The sequence below is a fragment of the Phascolarctos cinereus genome, unplaced genomic scaffold (assembly GCF_003287225.1).
Source record: "Phascolarctos cinereus isolate Bilbo 61053 unplaced genomic scaffold, phaCin_HiC Scaffold_3;HRSCAF=262, whole genome shotgun sequence".
Classification (NCBI taxonomy): domain Eukaryota; kingdom Metazoa; phylum Chordata; class Mammalia; order Diprotodontia; family Phascolarctidae; genus Phascolarctos; species Phascolarctos cinereus.
The window spans coordinates 138,334,403-138,355,585 of record NW_027555736.1 but is presented as its reverse complement, the minus strand read 5'-3'; the positions used below and the strand labels follow the sequence as shown (position 1 = coordinate 138,355,585).

The 21,183-nt window shown below is 34.6% G+C and overlaps 1 protein-coding gene across 4 annotated transcripts in view; it reads left to right on the top strand.

Annotated features, from left to right (window-relative positions):
* The window catches only part of BNIP2 (BCL2 interacting protein 2), a 31,903-nt gene extending 14,246 nt beyond the window's left edge, over nucleotides 1-17,657 (top strand). The window contains exons 4-11 of one of the 4 annotated variants that reach the window (XM_078151182.1): nucleotides 352-528; nucleotides 2,509-2,685; nucleotides 6,289-6,391; nucleotides 7,054-7,185; nucleotides 8,454-8,540; nucleotides 8,648-8,746; nucleotides 9,671-9,706; nucleotides 13,002-17,657. In XM_078151182.1, coding sequence (XP_078007308.1) covers nucleotides 352-528; nucleotides 2,509-2,685; nucleotides 6,289-6,391; nucleotides 7,054-7,185; nucleotides 8,454-8,540; nucleotides 8,648-8,746; nucleotides 9,671-9,706; nucleotides 13,002-13,056 — 866 coding nt within the window. In that variant the 3' untranslated portion in view covers nucleotides 13,057-17,657. The remainder of the gene's footprint in view (nucleotides 1-351; nucleotides 529-2,508; nucleotides 2,686-6,288; nucleotides 6,392-7,053; nucleotides 7,186-8,453; nucleotides 8,541-8,647; nucleotides 8,747-9,670; nucleotides 9,707-13,001) is intronic. The other 3 variants (XM_020968645.2, XM_020968647.2, XM_020968648.2) reach the window with 3 other exon arrangements.
* Nucleotides 17,658-21,183: the final 3,526 nt, after the last annotated feature.

Sequence of the window (21,183 nt, the reverse complement as noted above, 5' to 3'; positions counted from 1 at the left end):
CAGCTCATTTTACAGGTGAGGACACTGAGGCAAACAGAGTTAAGTGATAGAGAACCCTAGAGAATCAGAGTTACACAGCTAGTCTGAGGCCAGATTTGAAATCAGGAAGAAAAAACCCAGCATGGGAACAAAATCTTATTGGCTCTTATATTGACAGAACTAAGGCATAAAGGTAAAGGCTAATCATTCTATAAAAACAGTAATGAGAAACATTTAACAGTTTAGTATGCTGTAGCTTTCAATAAACAAATTTTTTAATGAAGCAGTGAGGTATGAATTCATTTTCTCTGTTATGAGCATCTAAGCTAACATTAATGTGTACATTTTCATTTATTTATTTATTTTTTGCAGGCCCACTAGAAGTAAATGGAAATAAAGTAAGAAAAAAATTAATGGCTCCAGATATTAGCTTAACACTGGATCGGAGTGATGGTTCCATTTTGTCAGATGATTTGGATGAAAGTGGAGAGATTGACTTGGATGGTTTAGATACTCCATCTGAGAACAGTAATGAGTTTGAATGGGAAGGTAAATATTTTATTTTTTGTACTTTTTATGTATAAATAATGAAGTAATTAAGGAAGTTGGAAGATAAATTACACACTACATACATTTCCACCATTTTTTGGTTAAGATATATTTTGGTGGGACAGCTAGGTAGAGCAGTGGATAGATAGATTACTGGCCCTGGAGTCAGGAGGACCTGAGTTCAAATGTGGCCTCAGACACTTGACACTTACTAGCTGTGTGACCCTGAGCAAATCACTTAACCCCATAGCCTAACCAAAAAGAAAAAGAGATATTTTAAAGTTAGTCTTTTCCCTTGAATATACATGTCTCTGTACCTATATATTTGATTTACCTTTTGGCTTACTGTTTAATAATAGAAAATCTATGGGCATAAAATATTGCACATTAGAATTTTACTATAATCAGCCTAGGTGGCTTCATTTTAACTTTCAGAATATTGTGTGAGTTTATTTTCTCATGACTTTTTATTTCTCACCAATTTTTATAGTTCAGAATTGAGTTTGCCCTTTGGGGGAGGTTGGTGTGTTGGAGTACTGATTTTTTTCCCCCTGGTTGATCATAACAGGTTAGCCAACTAAGAGGCTTAAAGGTTCATGCTTTAGTGTGGCCAAAATTGCAGCCCTCTGAAGCAACCCCATTTGTGTTGATGTCAGAATAGGGAAAGAGGCTTTCTTTGAGGAAGACTAGTTTGTTAGGTTATTGCCTTGGGGGTCAGGGAGGAAACAGTAGACTTCTTGGTCCTTTGAATCTTATATTGAATTTCATATAACCAAATAAACTCACTCTGTTCTGTTTGGTGACTTTATTTCTACCAGTTAACTACCATCAGCAACATTCTTATAGAAAAATAAAAATTTTATAAATGCTGTTTTTTGCTCTGTGTGTGTTTGTGTAGAGAGACAGAAGCGAGCACTCGACTGAGCAAGCTGGCTATTATGTAGGAGAAAAAGGATTTTAGATCTTTATGGTAGAGAGAAAAAAACACCTATCATGTACTGACAGAAATTCAGTTAAATTTGTGTGGGCTTGAACCTGCTTATTTTCACATTTGCTACTTGGTTCAGGAAGTATTCCCTTTTGCAGTATTTTACAAAGATGCTGAAACAGGTTTCTGCCTATTTGTTTTGTCTTTTCTTCCTTTAATGCTGCTGCATTCATTTCCTGGAAGGATATTTTCCGTTAACAACTTTGTCTTGGAAACAGACAACTAACACGCAGTAGGTTTTCCCTTTCTACCCTTCCCCTTCTTCCCAACTCACTCAGTTTTTTCGGTAAGGACTATGATACTAAAATTTTAAAAATCACTACTTTATTAAAAAATCAACCAAAATGTAATCTAGAAATATAAATTTCATTGATTGGTGCTTGTGCTCTGGTTAATGTTAATTTTAAATAGATTTATTTGCATGTATATTTCAGAATATCATTAATGTATTAATTGCTGCTTCCCCATAAACCTGTGATCAAATGAGAAAATCAAGTTAACCACTTTCCATCTAATGGATTGACATTTGAGGAATAATTTGCATGATCTAAAAAAAGGAAATTGGCTATCAAGTCATTTTGCATAACCTACAGGAACTGTCAAGGATAATGGGGCATTTTTTCTCCCTGTGACTAGAAGCTATAAAACTAATGTAGGACCAATACTAGTATAAAATTTTGGTGGTCATTATAGTTTTCTTTATTCTTACGAAAATTGTGGGTGTACATCACACTCTGATTAGAGACTACAAAAAAATGATAAAAATACACTTAAGGAATTGACCTGAAAGAAAAACATGAAATCAGATGAAATCAAAGCCCTCCACATCGTAAAAAATGAGCATATTCTGCAATTAAGTTAAAATTTCTGCAGATTTTATTACAAAGAATTTACCCAGCCAATCCGAATAGATAGTAAAGTGGTTAACCTATAAATTGATTGTTATTATTGTAAAAATAAAAATTTATGTATCAATAAATTTACTTTGGCAGATGATCTTCCGAAACCCAAAACTACTGAAGTAATTAGGAAAGGATCAATTACTGAATACACAGCAGCAGAGGAAAAGGAAGATGGACGACGCTGGCGTATGTTCAGAATTGGAGAACAGGATCACAGGGTTGACATGAAAGCAATTGAACCCTATAAAAAAGTTATCAGTCATGGAGGTAAGGGTTAATGAAGGTTATTAAACTCTGATGTATTATCAGAAATTCAGATGTGGAAAGCCTCCTTTTAGTAGTCATATGATCTCAAAGGAATAATAGATTCTTCTCTAATTGTGGTTTTTAACTTTCCCTAAAGCTCTAGACTTACAACTCAACTGTTACAGAAAAGAAACAAAGTCTATTCAGTATGTTCATTCAGAAATTACTGATTTTAACATTTAGGATATATGGGGCATAGTGTTGAGGGGAATAGGCAAAGAAAAATAAGATATAACACACAGACTGGTCTAGTGGAAGAGACAGATCGGTAACTTAAATTCAAGGAAGCATATTGTAAGTGCCATAAAAGTGATACAAATTAGCATAATTTAAAGGTGAGAGAGCTGGCTTCTCCCTACATTGAGATAGGATATGTAGAAAAAGCTTCACTGAGGAAGTATCATTTGAGGTATGTTTTGAAGTCTGGTTAAAATTTAGGAAGTGAGGATAAATCAGGATGGTATGAGGAGGAAGACGTCATAGGCAAAGGAAATAACATTAGCAAAGGTGTAGAAATAAGAAAATAATCCAAATATCAGCAGTCTAATTTAGTTAGGTTATAGATAGAAGGGTATTAGGAGATTGGGCTGGAAATGCAGTTTGGGGTTGAGACGTGTTTTGGGTGCCAAGATGAAGAGTTTGAACTTAGCATTTATTGATTATTTTTATGAGAGAATAATCACATTGGAGGGGGGAAGCAGTGGTGATTGGCTTCCATGGAGGGGAACAAATGCTAAAGAAGGCATACATTGATTAAAATAGCATGTCTGGATGCACATTTCAAAATTTGAGGGGTTTAATATGTTTTTAAAATTCAGGAGTCCTTTTCCCTACATGTAACATTATCTTTTTATTATTATTCTCCTTCCCCTTTCCTCTATTATTTATGCTTTTTTTTATTTACTTAGTGAAACAGTTTTTAGAAATCAAAATTATTTATCCAGGTCCATCTTGTTTCTCATGATTAGGTAAGAGTAACACCCAAGAAGATCAATTTCATACTTAGAATCACCCTTTTATTTAGTATAGAGGAAAAGCTGTCTTCTAGAACTATGGACAAGATATCTATCCTTAGCCAGCTGACTTATTAATGTGTTGTTGGTCATGAGGGAAAGTGATTGGAAAGTGAATTCAGTTCAATGAATACTTGGATGTCCACTTATATATATGAGACAGCTTGCCCTGTGTTGTAGGGAATACAGAGGTGAGCATGACGTTGTAAGCTCCTTGAGAAGCAGAACTATCTGGCAGGGGAAATAAGACATTTTTACAAATGGAATGAGTGTTATGAGGCAATTCTGAATAAGGAGCTCTAGCAGGAGGGAGAGAGAGAGAGAGAAAAGATCACTTGTGGCTTACAATCTCAGAGATGACTTTGGGGGGAATTTGAACCTTGAAGTATGTACAGGATATCAATATTCTAATATTATTTTAGGGAGAAGGCAAGGGGTGGCGGGGGCAGAGGGAGAGGGCATTCCAGTAAGAAGAATGGCTTGAACAGAAACAAAAGGTGGAAAGGTGAGGAATGTAGTCAGAAAATGTCTAGTTTCACCCACTCCTGTGTCCTTGCCAAACTGAAGGAAAGTAGTAGTAAGATCAGGTAGAAAGTATACAGTGGCCTGTCTTAGAAGCCCTTGAATACCAGGTTAAGAAGTTTTAGACCTTTCTAGGCAAGAGTAAAATTTGTTGAACCTAGAGCAATATAGGAAAATGTTTCTTCTAGGAGTTATGTTAGGAGTTTATTACAGTATTTGCAGTAATAAGGGTTCAAACTAGGATAATGGTAGTAGGAATGGTAAGGAAAGATATAAGTGATAAAATATTTAAAGGAAGAATTTAAAAGCTGCTTTTGTCAACTAAATAGAAGATCCAGTGAGTTATACTTTCAAAACTGAGGGAGACTAATTAGAAAGCTATGTAGCCAGTCCAAGAATGAGGTCATAATTTTCTGAACCTAGGTGATGGCCGAGTGGAATGTTGGGACCGGTTAGATGTGATGAGTCTTTTCCTGCCACTGTTCCTTGAACACAGCAGTAAGCCAAAGAGATTAAAATACTCCATGAAAAATTTTCATATTGCAGTCATTTTATTGAATTTGTTCACTGTTTAATGTAACTCCTCTTGCTCTGTAGGCTTCATACATCTCTGAAAGCAAATCAGTTGAATATGTTTTCAGTCACATTTTTCTGCTTAGTTAGATCTTTTGCAAATGCTAAAAACTGGATAATCTGGATCAGAAAGTGCAGAAATAGTAAATGAAACAACTTGTTCATGAGAAGCAAGTTTTAAAACCTGTGTGTTCTCTCTTTTTTTTTTTATTTAAGCTTCTCTTTTAGAAATGGCCTTTTATTTCATTTTTCTTTTCAGAGGAAACGAGAAGAAATTTTAAGGAACATTAATTATAACTACCTGGCTGTCCTTCTTAATCTTTTTGTTTTATTAAAGTTTTAAAAAATTATGGTCAAAGTATACAGAGTTTATTCTGAACATTGAAATTCATTCTAATGCATGTTAAACTATATAAATAAAACTTAAACTAAAATGGCAGTTAAACTGTTTTTAGACGTGGGTTCACAATGCTTGGAGTTGAATCCTGCATCATAATCATTTAACTTCTCTGAGCCTTTTTACTTGTCTGTATAAATGAGGATAATACTTGCTCTGCTTATGTCACAAGATTGTTGTAAGGAAGGTGTAAGACAGTAAATTGTTGATTAATTATCTGAATACTAACTCCTGATGTGATTTTTTTTTTTAGCATTGGACTATGAGCTTCTGCAGGGCAGAGATTTTTCTTTGGCCTTTCTTTGTATTCTCATCACTTTAGCACAATGGCTGATACATAGTAGCCACTTAATGAATGCTTATTAACTGACTGACATCAAGAATTTGTTCTGATACAACTAAACATGCATATTTTAGCTTGCTTATTCCGTTTCCCTTAGGAAACCTGGAGGTGGGCAGGGAGCATCCACTTTCCTCCTTTCTTTGCAGAGGTAGAGGGTATTGGGTTTGGGGAATGTATCAGATATGTCAGGTTCATTCAATATGTTAATTTTGTTGAAATGCTTTCTTTTTTAAAAATCCTTTGTTACAGGGGATGGCTTTCTGGGGAAGGGAAAGAAAAAGGATATATAATTGCAAACTGAGATAATATGAAAATTAAAGTATTAATAAAATATTTTAAAATCAAAATATTAAGCAATCTATAATATACATTTTTCTTTTTCCTATTTCATAAGGTAGTATTTACTTCAAATTCATTAAAACTTACCTACCCATAGCCAGTCTGGCTAAGCTGTCTGACAGAAATTGTAGTATTGTGATAAACCATGGAAAAGAACTTGGAATTTTCAAATTAATGTCCATTTATGAATATGAAACAACACTGTAGTGCTTGTTTCCCCATGTTATTTCATAGTAGATATTTTAAAAAAGTTTTATTCTGAGGAGTTTTTAAAAAATTAATACTTTATACTTTTTTGAAAAGAAAAATGAAAAGCCTGTCTGTGGTGTTTCTGAAGATGAATAGAATGTTGGTGGAATTTTTTTTTTCAATTTCAGGTTATTATGGAGATGGATTAAATGCAATTGTTGTGTTTGCTGTCTGCTTTATGCCTGAAAGTGGTCAACCTAATTATCGATATTTAATGGACAATCTGTTTAAGTAAGTAATATTCAGGTTCATATAAAGGGTAATCAGATTTTAGCCCTCATTTCCAAAACCTATTAAAGAAATGTGGGAATTATAAAGAGTATACCTTCCCAATTTTCTGCCTCTTTTAATTTCTTGTTCTATCATGAAAGGAAATTTTTTTTACTAACCATAAAAGCATAGAATTTGGGGGCTAGAATAGAAATAGGCCCCCAATTTACAATCAAGCCCTGGCTATGCCACTTACTTCTTTTATGACCTTAGCCCCCTCTTTTTATGACTTGGCCCCTCTGCGCCTCAGTTCCCTATACATTTAGGGGGGACTGCATTAGATGACCTTTCAGCTTCTTTTCAGTTCTGAATCTATAATCAGGTCTAGCCTCTTCGTTTTACTTAGGGGAAATTGACTGAAATCAAAATCCTTTCTCATAGTCATAGTGCCAGTTAGTGGCAGACAATAGGCTAGAGAGATTCTAGTTCTCTAGACTCCTCTCTGGATATACTCTCCACATGATTCATTTTATTTAAACTACTGCCATTTTTCAGAATCAGTGTTGGATCTGGTTCCCATAATTTAAGGGTTTTTTTTTTTGTCTTTCTAAAAGCATAGCTCAGGAAGTAGTGAAGTTCTCCCACATAGTATAGATTTAAATTTTTTCCCTTTGTTTCGGCAGATACGTTATTGGCACTTTGGAGTTATTAGTAGCAGAGAACTACATGATAGTTTATTTAAATGGTGCTACAACACGGAGAAAAATGCCAAGTCTGGGATGGCTCAGGAAATGTTATCAGCAAATTGATAGAAGGTAATTTAAGCTTCAAAGATACTTTAAATAGCATCTCATTTGGTTAAATTTGCTTTTTGGAATACCCCTCAGAAAGGAACTAAATATATTTGTTTAAAAAAATTATTATTCACATAGCAGAGTTCTCTTATTTCTCAAAATAATTCACAACATAATTTAGTTGAAAACTGTCAAGTGCAATTCTTTCTAACAAGCTTTTTATAGTAAAACTTCTCATTTACACTTCCATCAACACCGTACACAATTTATACTGGTTTTTTTTTTTGATGGAGGTGGTCAATGCTATCTTGCATTTCCAGTGCTTATACTCTCCTCAGAATTGCTTAGTTAAATATTCATTATTCACTGTTGAACTATCCTTGAAAATTTTCACATGAGCTCTTAAGTCCTTGTTATAGTCTTAGAAGGAATTATGCAAAGTGGCATTAAATGTTTTTCACTCAAGTTTTATTTATAATTGTTGCTTATAATGAGGAAAATAGATCTGCTTGTAGTATGTTAATTTTGCCAATATAAACTAATTCCCTTATTTTTCATGTTTTAATTCCCTTAGTTTAAACTTATCCTATTTGTGACATTTGTAGTCCCCAAAAATTTGGAGGTGGGGGGGTACTTAAAAGGTTAACTATTCCTTCTCCCGGTATTTACTGATGATGGACATGACCCTAAGTGTGGTTAAGGGTATATGTATAATTAATACATACTGGACTCTAAAGAAGCAGGTCTGGGGGCAGCCAGGTGACTCAATGGATAGAGCACTGGCTCTGGAGTCAGGAAGATCTGAATTCAAATTCTGCCTGAAGACACTTGATCACTTGATAACAGCTGGGTCACTGTGGGCAAGTCACTTAACCCCAACTGCCTCGAAAAACAAACAAAGAAGGAGGTCTGTGTTGGATATTATCTTGAATCCCTTATTATTTGTTTTCTTAACTTTGTAAGAAGACATAGGATCATATATAAGGCTTATCGGTCATCTAAACCTACTCGCTGCAGATGAGAGACTGAGTTAACTCCAAGGTTGAGTGACTTGCCTAATGTTAGGTAGTTGAGGAGCACTGGGATTCAGTTTCAAGCCTGTAGTGCGTTTTCCTTGACTCTGAAAGCAACGCCCTTAAATAATTTTGAGAAAGGGAAATTTCCTCAATTTGAAATGTTTTAAGCTATAGTCATCGTGGGGGATAGTTTACTGATACTTTTCTTTATTAATAATATTTTAGAAGTTTTCTCTAACATGAATATTTGACATTTCAAATTTTTTTTTTCAGGTTACGGAAAAACCTTAAGTCTTTAATAATAGTTCACCCTTCTTGGTTTATCAGAACACTTCTAGCAATTACAAGGCCTTTTATTAGGTAACAATTTGGAAATGACTTTGTTTGCCTTTGTTATCAATTTTTCATTAACCCAAGTGGTCACAATCAATAAATAATTATATTTTTATGTTTTTGTTCTTTCATAGCTCAAAATTCAGCCAGAAAATTAAATACGTCTTTAACCTGGCAGAACTAGCAGAACTTGTCCCCATGGAATATGTTGGCATACCAGAATGCATAAAACAGTATGTTTTCATCTTGCCTTTTTATTTTTGATGTGATGGATAGTGAATGTTGCTTCTCCATCATGTTTGCTGCTCCCCAGACCATTTTTAGCCCCATGTTTCCAGGTCTGTGTGGTGTGATAATATTTCAACAAAAATCGAGTAGAAGGGAAAACTCCCTTGGTTGCCTTTTGTTTAGGAAGGAAAGAAAGTTTTGCAGAGGGAGAGCTACATTCTACCCATAGCTTCTTAAACAGACAGAGGGCTTCCCTCCATCCGTATGGGTTTGTACTTCCCCGTCTTCCAAACCTTGTATTTGACAAGCCAGATAAACAGATGTGTCTGCCCTCCCCCTTTCATTGCTGAAAATGCATAATGATCTGGATGGTAGACTTTTGATCCTTGTTCTTTGGCAAATAAATTTTGAACTAAGGAGTTTTGAGCAATCTCCAGGCCCTAAAATTAATTTGATCTGCAAACCTATAAGAACAGTGAACAGCCATCTTATTAGGGAAGTCTAAGTTGATTTGTTAAGTAAACTTTCAATCTTTTATCATGAATTTATGCCTTTGACCACAAAATTCATTGACTTTTTGTAAAAGGTTTGGCAGAGGACTTGGTGACGGCAGGAAAGCAGATAATATTATGCCATAATAAAAAAGTCCTTTTGTTCTCTAGTAATCATTTTTGTTGAGCCTTTTTATTATAGGTATTTATCATTTAAAACATGTTGCATTTTTAGTCAGTTTTGATGTTTGTTAAACTAATGTAGTATGTAGCTACTAAAGAACCTGTGCTTTTGACATCCATATTTCAAAGCTCTTTTAAATTTTGTCTGCAAGCTTTTTTATATCAACATTTATTTTTATAGGTATTTTTTGTTCTCAGTTTTTGTTGGTGCTCATAACTTGTATGTATTTACTGAAATAACTTTTCCCTACCAAGGTATGAAGAAGAAAAGTTTAAAAAGAAACAAAAAAGGTATATGCACACCTTGACTGGGTTGCATCTAGACTAGTCCATTTGCATTGCACACACTAACTCTTTCATGATTGGTTAGCTTGCAGACAAGGATATAGCATTTGTAAATATAAATATTCCCCAGAAGTTAAATAAGCTATCTTTTCTCCACCCTTAACCCCAGGCAGTCTCATGATGCCAAATATATTGTGATCTTAGAGTTCTTGTGTATCTATGCCAAGAATGACATAGGACTCATCTTGTATTAACCAATACATGGTCTGTGGTCTTTGTGTATTTTAGGAACCATGTTTTGTATATAAATTATCACTATTTTGCCAAATAGAAAATTATTAGTTTTGTTTATTGGGATTGACTTTATTTTGGAAAGCCATTTGTACAATAATCCCCAAATGTCAGATTGTTTTCAACTATTATATTTTATAGCTCCGAATTGTACATTAGGTGTATTTGTACATTTTCCCCTGGGGTTAGTGATTTATATTTGCAATGTGTATTTTCCTTTGCTAACCAATATGTTAAATTCTCTTGTATGCTTAAAATTAAATGGCCTGCTAACCAGTCAAGTAAATCATACATGTGATAAGCTACCTTGAAGTTCAGTAGTCACTGCTTAGCCACTGTACCATTTAACATTCAAAATTCCCTCTTTTCCTTTTAAGTTTGATTCTGCTTTGAGCATAACAGAAACTGTTATCTGTCTGTGTTTTGTCATAGGAGAGAAAAGGTACAAACATGAAGTGGTAGGTGTGTTTTTGCTATAACAGACCATAGAATAGAGTTCCCAGTCTAAGATTAGTGTGGTGTTATGGTTAAATAAAGAACATTTGAATTAGCCTGGAGTTCTAGTGAGACCCAGTTTTATCAGGGAAGTTTGGTGGGGTTTTTTTTTTTTAATAATAGTTGAAAGTGTGGAGAAAACAGGTCCTAAACAATGTGCTTTTAAACAAGTTTTAAACTCTTTTTGTCATGGACTTTTTCTAATTTTAAACTCATTTTGGTTCTCTTTCTATGAGTCTGTTTCTTCATGTAATATAATTTAAAGCTGATTTTTTTTTCTGTTACCTAAATTATTGTCTAGACTAATTTTATATGCAAAGGTAGTGTTATAGCCATGTCATCAGTACTGCATATGCTTGGAGTTTTTCCAGTAAAATTTTCCAATTTTTTTTTTAAGATCTGTCCAAGCTTAAGAGTATAATTATATTGCTGATATTTAATGATATTGCTTCTCACATGGAATTCACATTCCAGTATGTGATAATATTACAGCAGTGTTTGGAAATGCTAATACCTAACTTCATAGCAAGGTCGAATTTGGATAATGTAGGAAAAAAGAGCCCATTTTTAAACTTTTCTTTCTAAAAATCTTTTTAGAATGTTTGATATAAAGTACCGAGTATATATGTATAAGTATATAGTAGTATTTTACCGTACCTTAAGTTCTGTTGCTCTGATTTTATTCATCTACAGTAGAATAATGACTTCACATTGTTTTTCTAGCTTAAATTTTTTTTTTTTGTGGGAGCTAAGCAGTGGGATTAAGTGACTTGCCCAGGGTCACACAGCTAGTGTCAAGTGGCTGAGGCAGGATTTGAACTCAGGCCCTCTATCCACTGCCCCACCTAGCTGCCCCTCCAAATTAATTTTTTAAAAAATCCACATCATAGATTTTTTTTTAATATAGGAGTCACTTTTTTTTTAAAGATGGGAGCTCTGATAAGTACTTAACATAACATTTATTTATTATGTTTATTTAAGTGCTTATGATATTGTTTAAAACTTAGAGTGACAGAGACTGGGGGGAAAAATGCTAGAAACCCACCAGTGTATTCCATTAGTTCTAGAGTGGTATTTTAGGTAAATGCTAGTGGCACAGTGGATAGAATGCTAAACCTGGAGTCAGCAAGACCCGAGTTCAAATCCAACTTAAGGTACTTAATAGCTATGTGACCCTGGGCAAATCACTTAACCTCTGTTTGCTTCAGTTTCCTCATGTGTAAAATAGGGTTAATAATAGCACATGTCTCTCCAGGGTTCTTATGAGGACTAAATGAGGTAAAGTGCTTAGCCCAATGACTGGCACATAAGAGGTGCTATGTAAATGTTAACAATTCTTATTATTAGCTATATTATTAAAATACCTAGGAAGGTAGTGATATATAAAAAGTTTTCTAAATACCTGAAGTATGGGTATATTAAAAGGGTATTTTTTTTACATCAAAGGCATTTATAAATGCTAATAGTTTAATTAAATATACTGTATAGCTTCTGGAAATGTTTTAATGGTAGAATGGTTTGATGATGGGCCTTCTACTTCTAATTATATATTATTCGCACTTTGCAAAGTAAAGCCAACATATCACTAAATTAAAACACATTAGATCATAATATAATGTAGCATAAAATATTAATATTCATATATTATTCCCAAACCCTATTATAAACTGTTATACGGTATTTTAGCAGGAAGTAGCCCTAGTCCTATAAATTGTAATGTAATCATAGATCCAGGTAGAACATTTTCTGCTGATTTAGCAGTAGTGCCAGCATTTAAGCCCCTACTCAATGTGGCTGTGCTCTTTGAAGAGGTAGTATGGTGTTCTTAGAGTCTCAGGACCTGACTTCTGATCCTAGCCCTGTACTTGTGTGCAGTGGGCCAGATACTTCACTTCCACCGTCACACAATGGAAAGGATATTTGATTTGGAGTCAGAAACTCTAGGATCCAGTCTTGCCTCTTTTACTTAATATGTGTCTAACCCTAGGTCCATCACTCCGGGCCTTGGTTCCCTCATTAATAAAATGAGTGGGTTGGACTAGATGGCCTCTAGGGTCTCTTCCTCTTTTCCGTCTTTGATCCTTTAAGAAGGAGGAGTTTGCTTCCAGTTACACATACATGATCCAGGATTCAGCAAGCCATGGTTTCTAATTTTAAGATGCTCATACTGGCTTTGGCTATTTTGCTTTTTAAATAGATAACCTCTAATAACCTTTTTTTAAAAAGTAGCCATGGTTTAAGATGTGTCATTTCTTTCATCCTTCTTTTAATTGGTTTTCTCTTGTTATTTAAATGACTCTCTTGGTTTGGGAGATAGTATTGTTTGATAAACTTATATTGCAATTGCATCTGTTTCTTTGCAAATTTTTGTTTTTAACAGTATAATCTATATACTAAAATATTCATTGTAACTCTTAATCTGAACTCTTAAGATTAAAATAAAAGCATTTGCTTTGGGTAACTTGTTTATTAATAGGTCTGTCCCTACTAATTTTGTATTTTATTTTTCATTAAGCAGAGTTGACCAGGAATTGAATGGGAAACAAGAAGAACAGAAGAGTGAACAGTAAACTTGGAGTCCAAACAAAAGACCTGAGAATGTGCAAATGGAATGATGTAATGCTCTTTTGCATTATGATGCATTTATTGGCCCTTATTTCTGTGTAACTGTTACAACGTTGACTTGATTTTCCTTAATGGACTTTTGTATAAGGGACTGTTCACTGCTGTATTGGTTTGCAAATCTTTTGAATTTAATTCTTTAATAGCTACTTTAATATTATACTATAATCATTTTGTATTTTATATTGCTAGATGTAAAAGAACCACACTTTTTTATGAGGCGTTTTTTTGCGTTTGTTTTATCTAAGTGATGCATGTTCTTCAGTAAACTATTTATATGCATAAAATGGTAAAGGAAAGAGATAATATATATTTTTATGATTTTTGAACAATATTTTATAATATTGTACCCCTGCATTATAGAACAATATGCAGGTGAATAAGGCCATATAAATGACTCAGAAGTCATTATTTTGTAAAATGCATGATGGAATTTTTGTTTTTGTAAAGGGTTAAACACATTTCTTATGACTTTAGAAAATTAGGGTGTTTTATGTATTGAGGGCTGGTTAGACCAGTTGTCACAACATGAAGACTATTCTTGCTCATGTATTGGATACATGTAGAATATGCCATGACAGAGTTTCCCCCTTTGGTGTACGTGTTTTTTCCCCTCATTATGAAAATTCAACTACACAACGTGTTGTACACTTTTTAAACAAGTCAAAAACCCATTTCGTGAACTGGATAATTTGAAGGGACTAGGAATTGGTGGATATGCTTGTGTGCATGTATATATAGAACCTTTCAACTTCTGGCCACAGATAAGAACTTTTCACATGTCTTAGGATTGTTCGTGAATGTGAAATGAATTGCTTGTCCAGGGTAGCATTTTACTGGACTGCTGAGTACTAGATAGCACTGCAGAATATGTGGCAAGTTGTACACTGTCACTTTTTGTTCCATAGAGAGCAAAAGCTTACTTTTTTCATGTACCATCAAAGTAGGCACTTAAAAAAAACTGTTTACTTCCTTATGTCATTTTAAAAGTAGGTTTTTGACTTCGTTTAAGATTTTTTTTCATGCTCAGTCATGTTTTACATTATCATAGAAGTTGGCTGTAAATCTAAGTAATATTAAATTGTGTTGTCAATCATTTGATGAAAATGTGTAAACTTCTTGTTAAATTTGGTAAGTACATTTACTTATGAGAAATGGTACACACACAACTTGGTAATTAACTAGAAAAACAAAATATTTTTTTGAGTTTGTCTAATTAATGATGAATTTAAAGAAACATCTCCATCACAGTAATTCCTAATTTGTCTGAGTTTTGTAAATTTCTCCAGCTTTACTGTAAGATCATTTCTTCATAGACTGCCTGGATGGGTTTGAATTGATGTTTCAGACTCTCCCAGACTCTGTGTGTTGTGAGGCATTTGTCCGAGACTCCCATAGCAGATATTTCTTTTGCAAAGGGCAATTCTTCTTCTCTACCGTAGTGTTTTTGTTGATCATAAATTCACATGAAAGGGCTAAGAGGAACAATTAGAAAGCAGTCTCCTGAATTACCAGGATTAAATAGCTTAGATTCGTGATCATGGGTCATTTCAATTATTTCAGTGTCTCAAGATCATGGCAATGCTTTAGTATTTATTTTAAGACAGATTTGTAACTCTGAAGGATATGGATAAGACTATAGATGTAACTGACCAGCTTGTTTTTTTAATGCAGACAAATTAATAGGCTCTTCTCTTTGTGGCACAGTAAGTTGTCTTATTTAGAATTAGACTGCCTCATTCCTTTGTAGTCACCAAGAACGAACTGTTCATTTTAATAAATGCACTTGTTTTCTCCCTATTCTGGACTCCCCGAATGCCCCTCCCCTCCAAAAAAAATCACCTGTAGCTATATGTAAATATTTGTTTCTTCATTTTTTACTCAGCATTCCAAGCTGAAAGCAAGTAGTCATTCCAGAAATGACAAGGGGACTTCCCCATAATACAAAAAAATGCTAAATTTCCAAAAGGAAATACACTAGAACTCTGTTACAATGATGTGGGGAAAGAATAATACCAGAGTTTTGTTGAAAAAAAGTTACATCATCTTCATGTACAAGAAATCAAGTTTGACCCATAGTTGAATCTACAGTACAGTGATGTACCTTTTAATGCTATTTCTGTAAGCATTTTTTTCTCTCGAGTATGTTAGGGAATTGTAATGATTTACATAAAACAAATTCACTTCTTTTGGTCTTTAGTTCTTAATTTGGGTTGCAGCTGTACATACATGTAGCATTTTAAATTTTATCATTTAGTCCATACATAGACTTCAGTTCTTAAATAAGAAATGTGAATTAGCCTTTCCATGTGGGACTCGCGTATTGACTTGGATAGTGTTTTGGTTCTGTTTGTCTTGGTGATTGTGATGTATTCTGTTGGATCTTTTATTTTGCAGAATTTTAATATCTGGGCTCAGTGTGTTGATTCCAGCAAAAATTTGCTTATATGAGCAGAAGAGGGTTTTGATTCCTTATCCTACGGACTAGTGTCCCTGAAAGAGAAAATGAGTTGAGACAAGTGAAGGAGAAAGAGAATGAACGATAGGTTACCATGAACAATTTACCTCCAGTATTACTCAGTGACCAGTGTCGTGTAGGACCTGCTTACCCAGAAAGGTAGTAAGATGCAAATGATATTTATTAACCAGGCTCTTTCTTGTGTCTAGCCAGCAACTGCAGTCAACATACAGAATATATGAATAAATCGAGGAGCACAAGCAGTCAGTCATACACACTGAAATGAGAGACGATCAGATGAAGTAGTAACAATGTCGAGAAACCTGTTTGGGTTTGTCATTTTCCTTTAACATTTGTCCTCTGATATACTTTCTGGAGGCAACTTGGTGCTGGGAAATGAGGGGCAGCAGTCATACTTCTGTTTCCAGTGCTCAGTGAACTCAATTCTGATTTGTTTGCCCACCCTTTCTCTGCCAACCATACATCCTGCGTTGGATTATCAAAATCTGGTCACTTCTAAACATAGTGCTAATATGTATGGAAGAACATGGCACAGCTAAGACTGAGTGGCTAGGGGTTTTACTTAATTGCTCACCATACCCTTTTTTCCATGTAATGGATATATAATGCATAATTCCCCACAGAGATAAACCCTAGTCAGAAGTGTATAGCTTATGGCATACTGAAAAATTCAAATCTGTTTTTCCCCACACAACTATTTGTAAAGTTGATCAAAGCAAAACTTGAAAGAATACATATTTTGAAAATAGTTAAAAGGAAGAATATGGTGGTAGTGAATCAACTTCAGCAAAGTAATCAGAACGTCCTGTTATGTTAAAAGGAGCAGAAATTCTTTGACAGACCTTAGGGTAGAATACTTGGAAGAAGTATATAGAAAGTAGCTCCACAGGAAGGCTTGCTGCTGGTAAGGAAACGGGCATCCACAAGGGCTTGGAGTGGTAGTGACCCTGGCCCTGACAATCCCATTTAGGTCACTGAGAGGAAAGCAGGGAGAGTGTTTGTATGATTCATTTTTATGTACTACTAAGTGTTCTGTGTATTTTTTAGGAAGCATTGTCCCAAAAGGGATGCCCTGTGTTGCCTCACCATTTTCTGTAATTTTAAATTTGGCATGTGCCACAGGTATATATGTAGTTCTTCACAGTTTTATCCCTAAGGTTCTTAAATAGTAATAGGAAATATTCCACTTTGTTTAGCAGCAAGTATGAGTGCAAAGTATTTTAGCATTATAAATATACTGATGCAGCTTTATTTATAATATAATAGGCTCCCTGCTCAATTTACTGCATATGTATTGCGTACACACACACACACATATATATATATATATTAAATACTAAAAAAAAATTCTCTCAAGTAAAGTATGCTATATCCAATAAAATGAAAACTAGGAAAGTTTCAAATTTACAAAATTATATTAGGCACTTTTAAAAAATAGATAAATTTCTGATTGTATACTGTAAGACATGCAATTTGGAATTATAGTGCATTTGCATTTGAAGCTATTTTGGTATTTTTATGATATGCAGATTGATTGAGGACATACTTAGAAATACTTCAAAAATAGAGCTTATTTACTGGCCAAAAAACCAAATATTTTAAGTTTCTTGAAAATGATATCTATATCTTGTATCTCCAATTTTTTTTTTTGCTTCATCTCTTAGATTATTTAGTGGTCACGTTTGTTTAGAGGAAAATATATTTGCTTATGTAATCTCTTCAGTATTGCTGGTATTATTTTATGATCTAGCTTGACGCTAAAGCACTTTGATTTTTTTTTTAATACAAGGTCCAAAAATTTAACATTTAATGCACTGTAATAGCTAACTTATCTAGATGTTGTTCTTTAGTGTAGGGATGAATGTGTAAAAAAAGCACTGTCATTTTATAGTATAAGAAATTCAATTTGAGTGTATTATGTTTGTATTAAGAGTAATAGAGGAGTCTTTCAGCCAAAGTAACCTTTTTGGGGTTTTCTTTTGGAATGTTAGGAATATGGTAATTTGTGGTCTGTTGCACTTCATACTATTACAAATTTAATGAACCTTAAATAAATTAATTAGAAAAGTAGTATTATTTGACTCATTTTACCTCATTTGCCTGATCCATTAAGCTAATATATTCTGCATGTCAGTTAACCAGTTTTTTCAAATGATCTTAAAACCTTTCTTCTTATATCACATCAATTTCTCTACATCTCTATTCCTGAAAAATGTTATCCTATTTGCAGAAAGGTAAAGCTCACCTTTTATTTTAAATATGTTAAAAATTTACTATTAACAAACTTGTTTTCTTACAACATGGGGTTAGCATACACAATTGAAAACATAACTTACCCTTAAAGATTCTTAAGGATAAGTTATATTTTCGGAGGTAGTATGGTTTTTATGTGTTTGTGGTTTGCCCTTTTTTTTTCCCATTTGTTCTACATTTAACTCTCCAACTAGCTTAATGTTAAATTGCTGTTGACATTCATGTCGCTTTTCACCTAAAGCCAGTATGATGGATCTTTACCATTGTCAGCTAAGGATTGTAATTGTTGTAAATGTTGCAAATAGAAACTTAGTCCTTTGAAAGTAGTTGCCATTTATCTCTGAAACTCATGCTCAGATGGATAAGGTATACCACAACTTGCTTGTCTATTACCATGTCTTCATGCTTCAGCTATTAGTGCTAGGCTCAAAATTTTAGAATTTTTGATTCCTCTCTTCCTCCATCCCCAATCCCTCTGTTGCCAAATCTTTTGAATTCTCTCTTCAATCTCACATCAGTTTTCCTTCTACACCCATTGCCAGCACCATCATTTAGGCTCCTTTGTATCTTGCTTTATCTATAGCACCCTTTTATGCAATTCTTTACAAATTTAAAAGCATTTAATTTACAACAACATGGGGCAAGTCACTTCCCTGAGACAGTTTCTTCCAAAACAGTCACTTGGTTATTATCTCTATCTCACACAGTTGATTTGAGAGAATAAAATGAAGTGATATATTCAGAAGGGGGAGCTGGAACTTCGACCCAGGTCTTCTGACTCCCAAATGTGATACTTTCCAGTTGCCACTCTATTGCAGAAGGTTTCTAAATGGTCTCCCTGCCCTTATTTTCCCTCTGTTCCAATCTAATCTTTGTTGTCAGAGTAATTTTCGATCCTCAGGGGCTGTTTGAGCTGGAATGGGAACTTTTAGAAAACTAATCTTGACTTCTAATTTTATGTATAAGAAAATTGCCATTGAAGTCTTTTGTCTAAAGACAGTTAATAGGTAGTGGAGATGAGACTTGTATCCAGGTTTCAAGCCTTAAAATACAATGCTTTTTCATCTCTCTTCGTGGACAGACCTGGTTGTAAAATAGGGATGACAATAGCAGCTACCTCCAACAGTTGATTTCAAGATAAAATGAGGTATTTGTAAAGTGTTAGCTATGTTATTTCATTGGGTGAAAGAAACTTTCCTCACATATCTCGGGAATTTTTTCTATTGTGGGTTAGTTGATAGCATTTAGAGCTGGACAGGTCCTTTGAAATTGTCTACTATACTGGATATCAAACAGAATCACACCACTAAAACCATGCATAATTCCTGTGGGCCACATATTGACTTGGAAGACCACACATTTACATATTTCTTTTAGTAAATAATCTAGTTCAGGCCAATGTGTGGGGATCACATGTTTGACACCTGATCTAGTACAATCCTTCAGTTTTGCAGAGAAGGAAATGGGTCTAGTAGGGTATAGCAAAGTTGTGTTGAGCTCAAGATAACAGTAAGCAGCAGAGCTGGGATTCAAACTTGAGTCTGTTTCCAGTGCTTAGAGCAGGTTTTTAAATGCAACCAATCTGTTTACAGCTAGTAGAGTCATGTAAACAGATGGATTCTTCAAGGGAGTAAATGTGTTAGGAAAAGCTAAGCGTGCACAATTATCTTTCCCTGCTAATTTGTAAACTTTGTTATATCTGTTGAATTGTAGATATCTTTCTACCCTGTGGCTTCCCCTCTTGGAGTTAGGGTCTCAGTCATGGTAGTGGTTCAAAACTCCAGTCGCTGCAAAACTTGAAAAGCGATGCAAATGTTGTAAGCAGTGATTAATGTCAATCTACAGGGACCTCAATGAAGGTATAAAAGGTATTTATTCAGTTTGCACAGCCATGAAGTTTTCAAAAGATGTGTAATACTTTTCACGATAGAATCAAAATTCAGAAATTTCTGTAGGTTAGAATGATTTGATGACTAAGTATAAAGGTAAAGTCCTACATCTGAGTTCGTAGCATAGAGGATATACATGTGTCAAGAATACATTTGAAAAAGACCTGGAAGTTTTAGTGAGCTATAAACTTAGCATGAGTCAGAACCTTTATGGTACCCTTCCCCTAAAAAAAATTATTTTAGGCTGTTAGATGTCGTGGTTCAGGAAAGAGTGCTTTTGGAACTGTGGTCAGAGAGTGTATTGTGTTTTGGTCTAGGTATACAACTTAGGAAGGATCTTAATATGCTAAAGCCTGCCTAGAAGACATTAAACTGAAGAAGCAAATACTTAAAAGTTCAAGGGGGAGGGAGGATGGAAATAGTAGTTGTCTTCAAGAATTGGTAGAAGGAAGATTTGTTTCACCCAACCTGGAAAGGGAAACTAGAAAATATTGATGGAAACTACAGAGAAGCAGATTTTGGCTTGCTGTTGGAATGGGAATGGAAGTGGAACGGGTTGCCTTGAAAGGTAGAGTTTTTGATGATTAGTTGAGGTTGGATGACCATTTTCCACTAATGCTGTAGATGAGATTCCTACTTGTGTGTGGGTTGAACTGAATTGTTTTTGAGGTTCCTTCAAATTTTGAGATTGTATGGTTCTGTCATCTAGCATAGTGTGTTGGCCTAGCAAAGCCAAGGGATTGCAGGTCACACAATAACATGCAGTCCATTTTCCTGAATAGAGCAGCTTCCCCAATGGTAAATCTATAGTAGTTTTCAGAATTTGTTCCTTTTCCCATGCATTTAATTTTCCTGTGGTCAGATTTGCCAGGAGGTCGCCTGAGCAGGCCATTAGCCATAGGAAGCCAAGGAGTTCCCTGATCAGGCTCCTTGGTCATCCTGTGACTATGATTGAAATAACCCTCCTGCTGATCAGCATTGTTAATTTGCCCAAGAACAAATTCTTCCTTTCAGTCCATTTCCACAAAGAAGTTTAACCAATAATTACTAGCTTGCCATGTAAAGCACTCCTTTCACCCTAGAACTCCACAGAATTTCAGAATGAAAAGCAGGTGTAGGGGAGACATGAGTCATATTTAAAAGTGCCAATGGAATATCAGAGAGGCGTCATGATATAGTGTAGGGTAAATTTAGTAAAATGAGGATTGCCTTTGAATCTTGGCTATGCCACTTAAGTACTTTTGTTGTTGAGTCATTTCAGTCACGTTCAACTCTTCATGATTCCATTTGGGGTGGTTTGCCATTTCTTTCTCCAGGTCATTTTACAGATGAGGAGACTGAGGCAAATAGGGTTAAGTGACTTGCTCAGGGTCAGACAGCTAGTAAGTGTCTGAGGCTGGGTTTGAATTCAGGAATGTCTTCCTGACTCTATGCACTATGGCGCCACCCAGCCT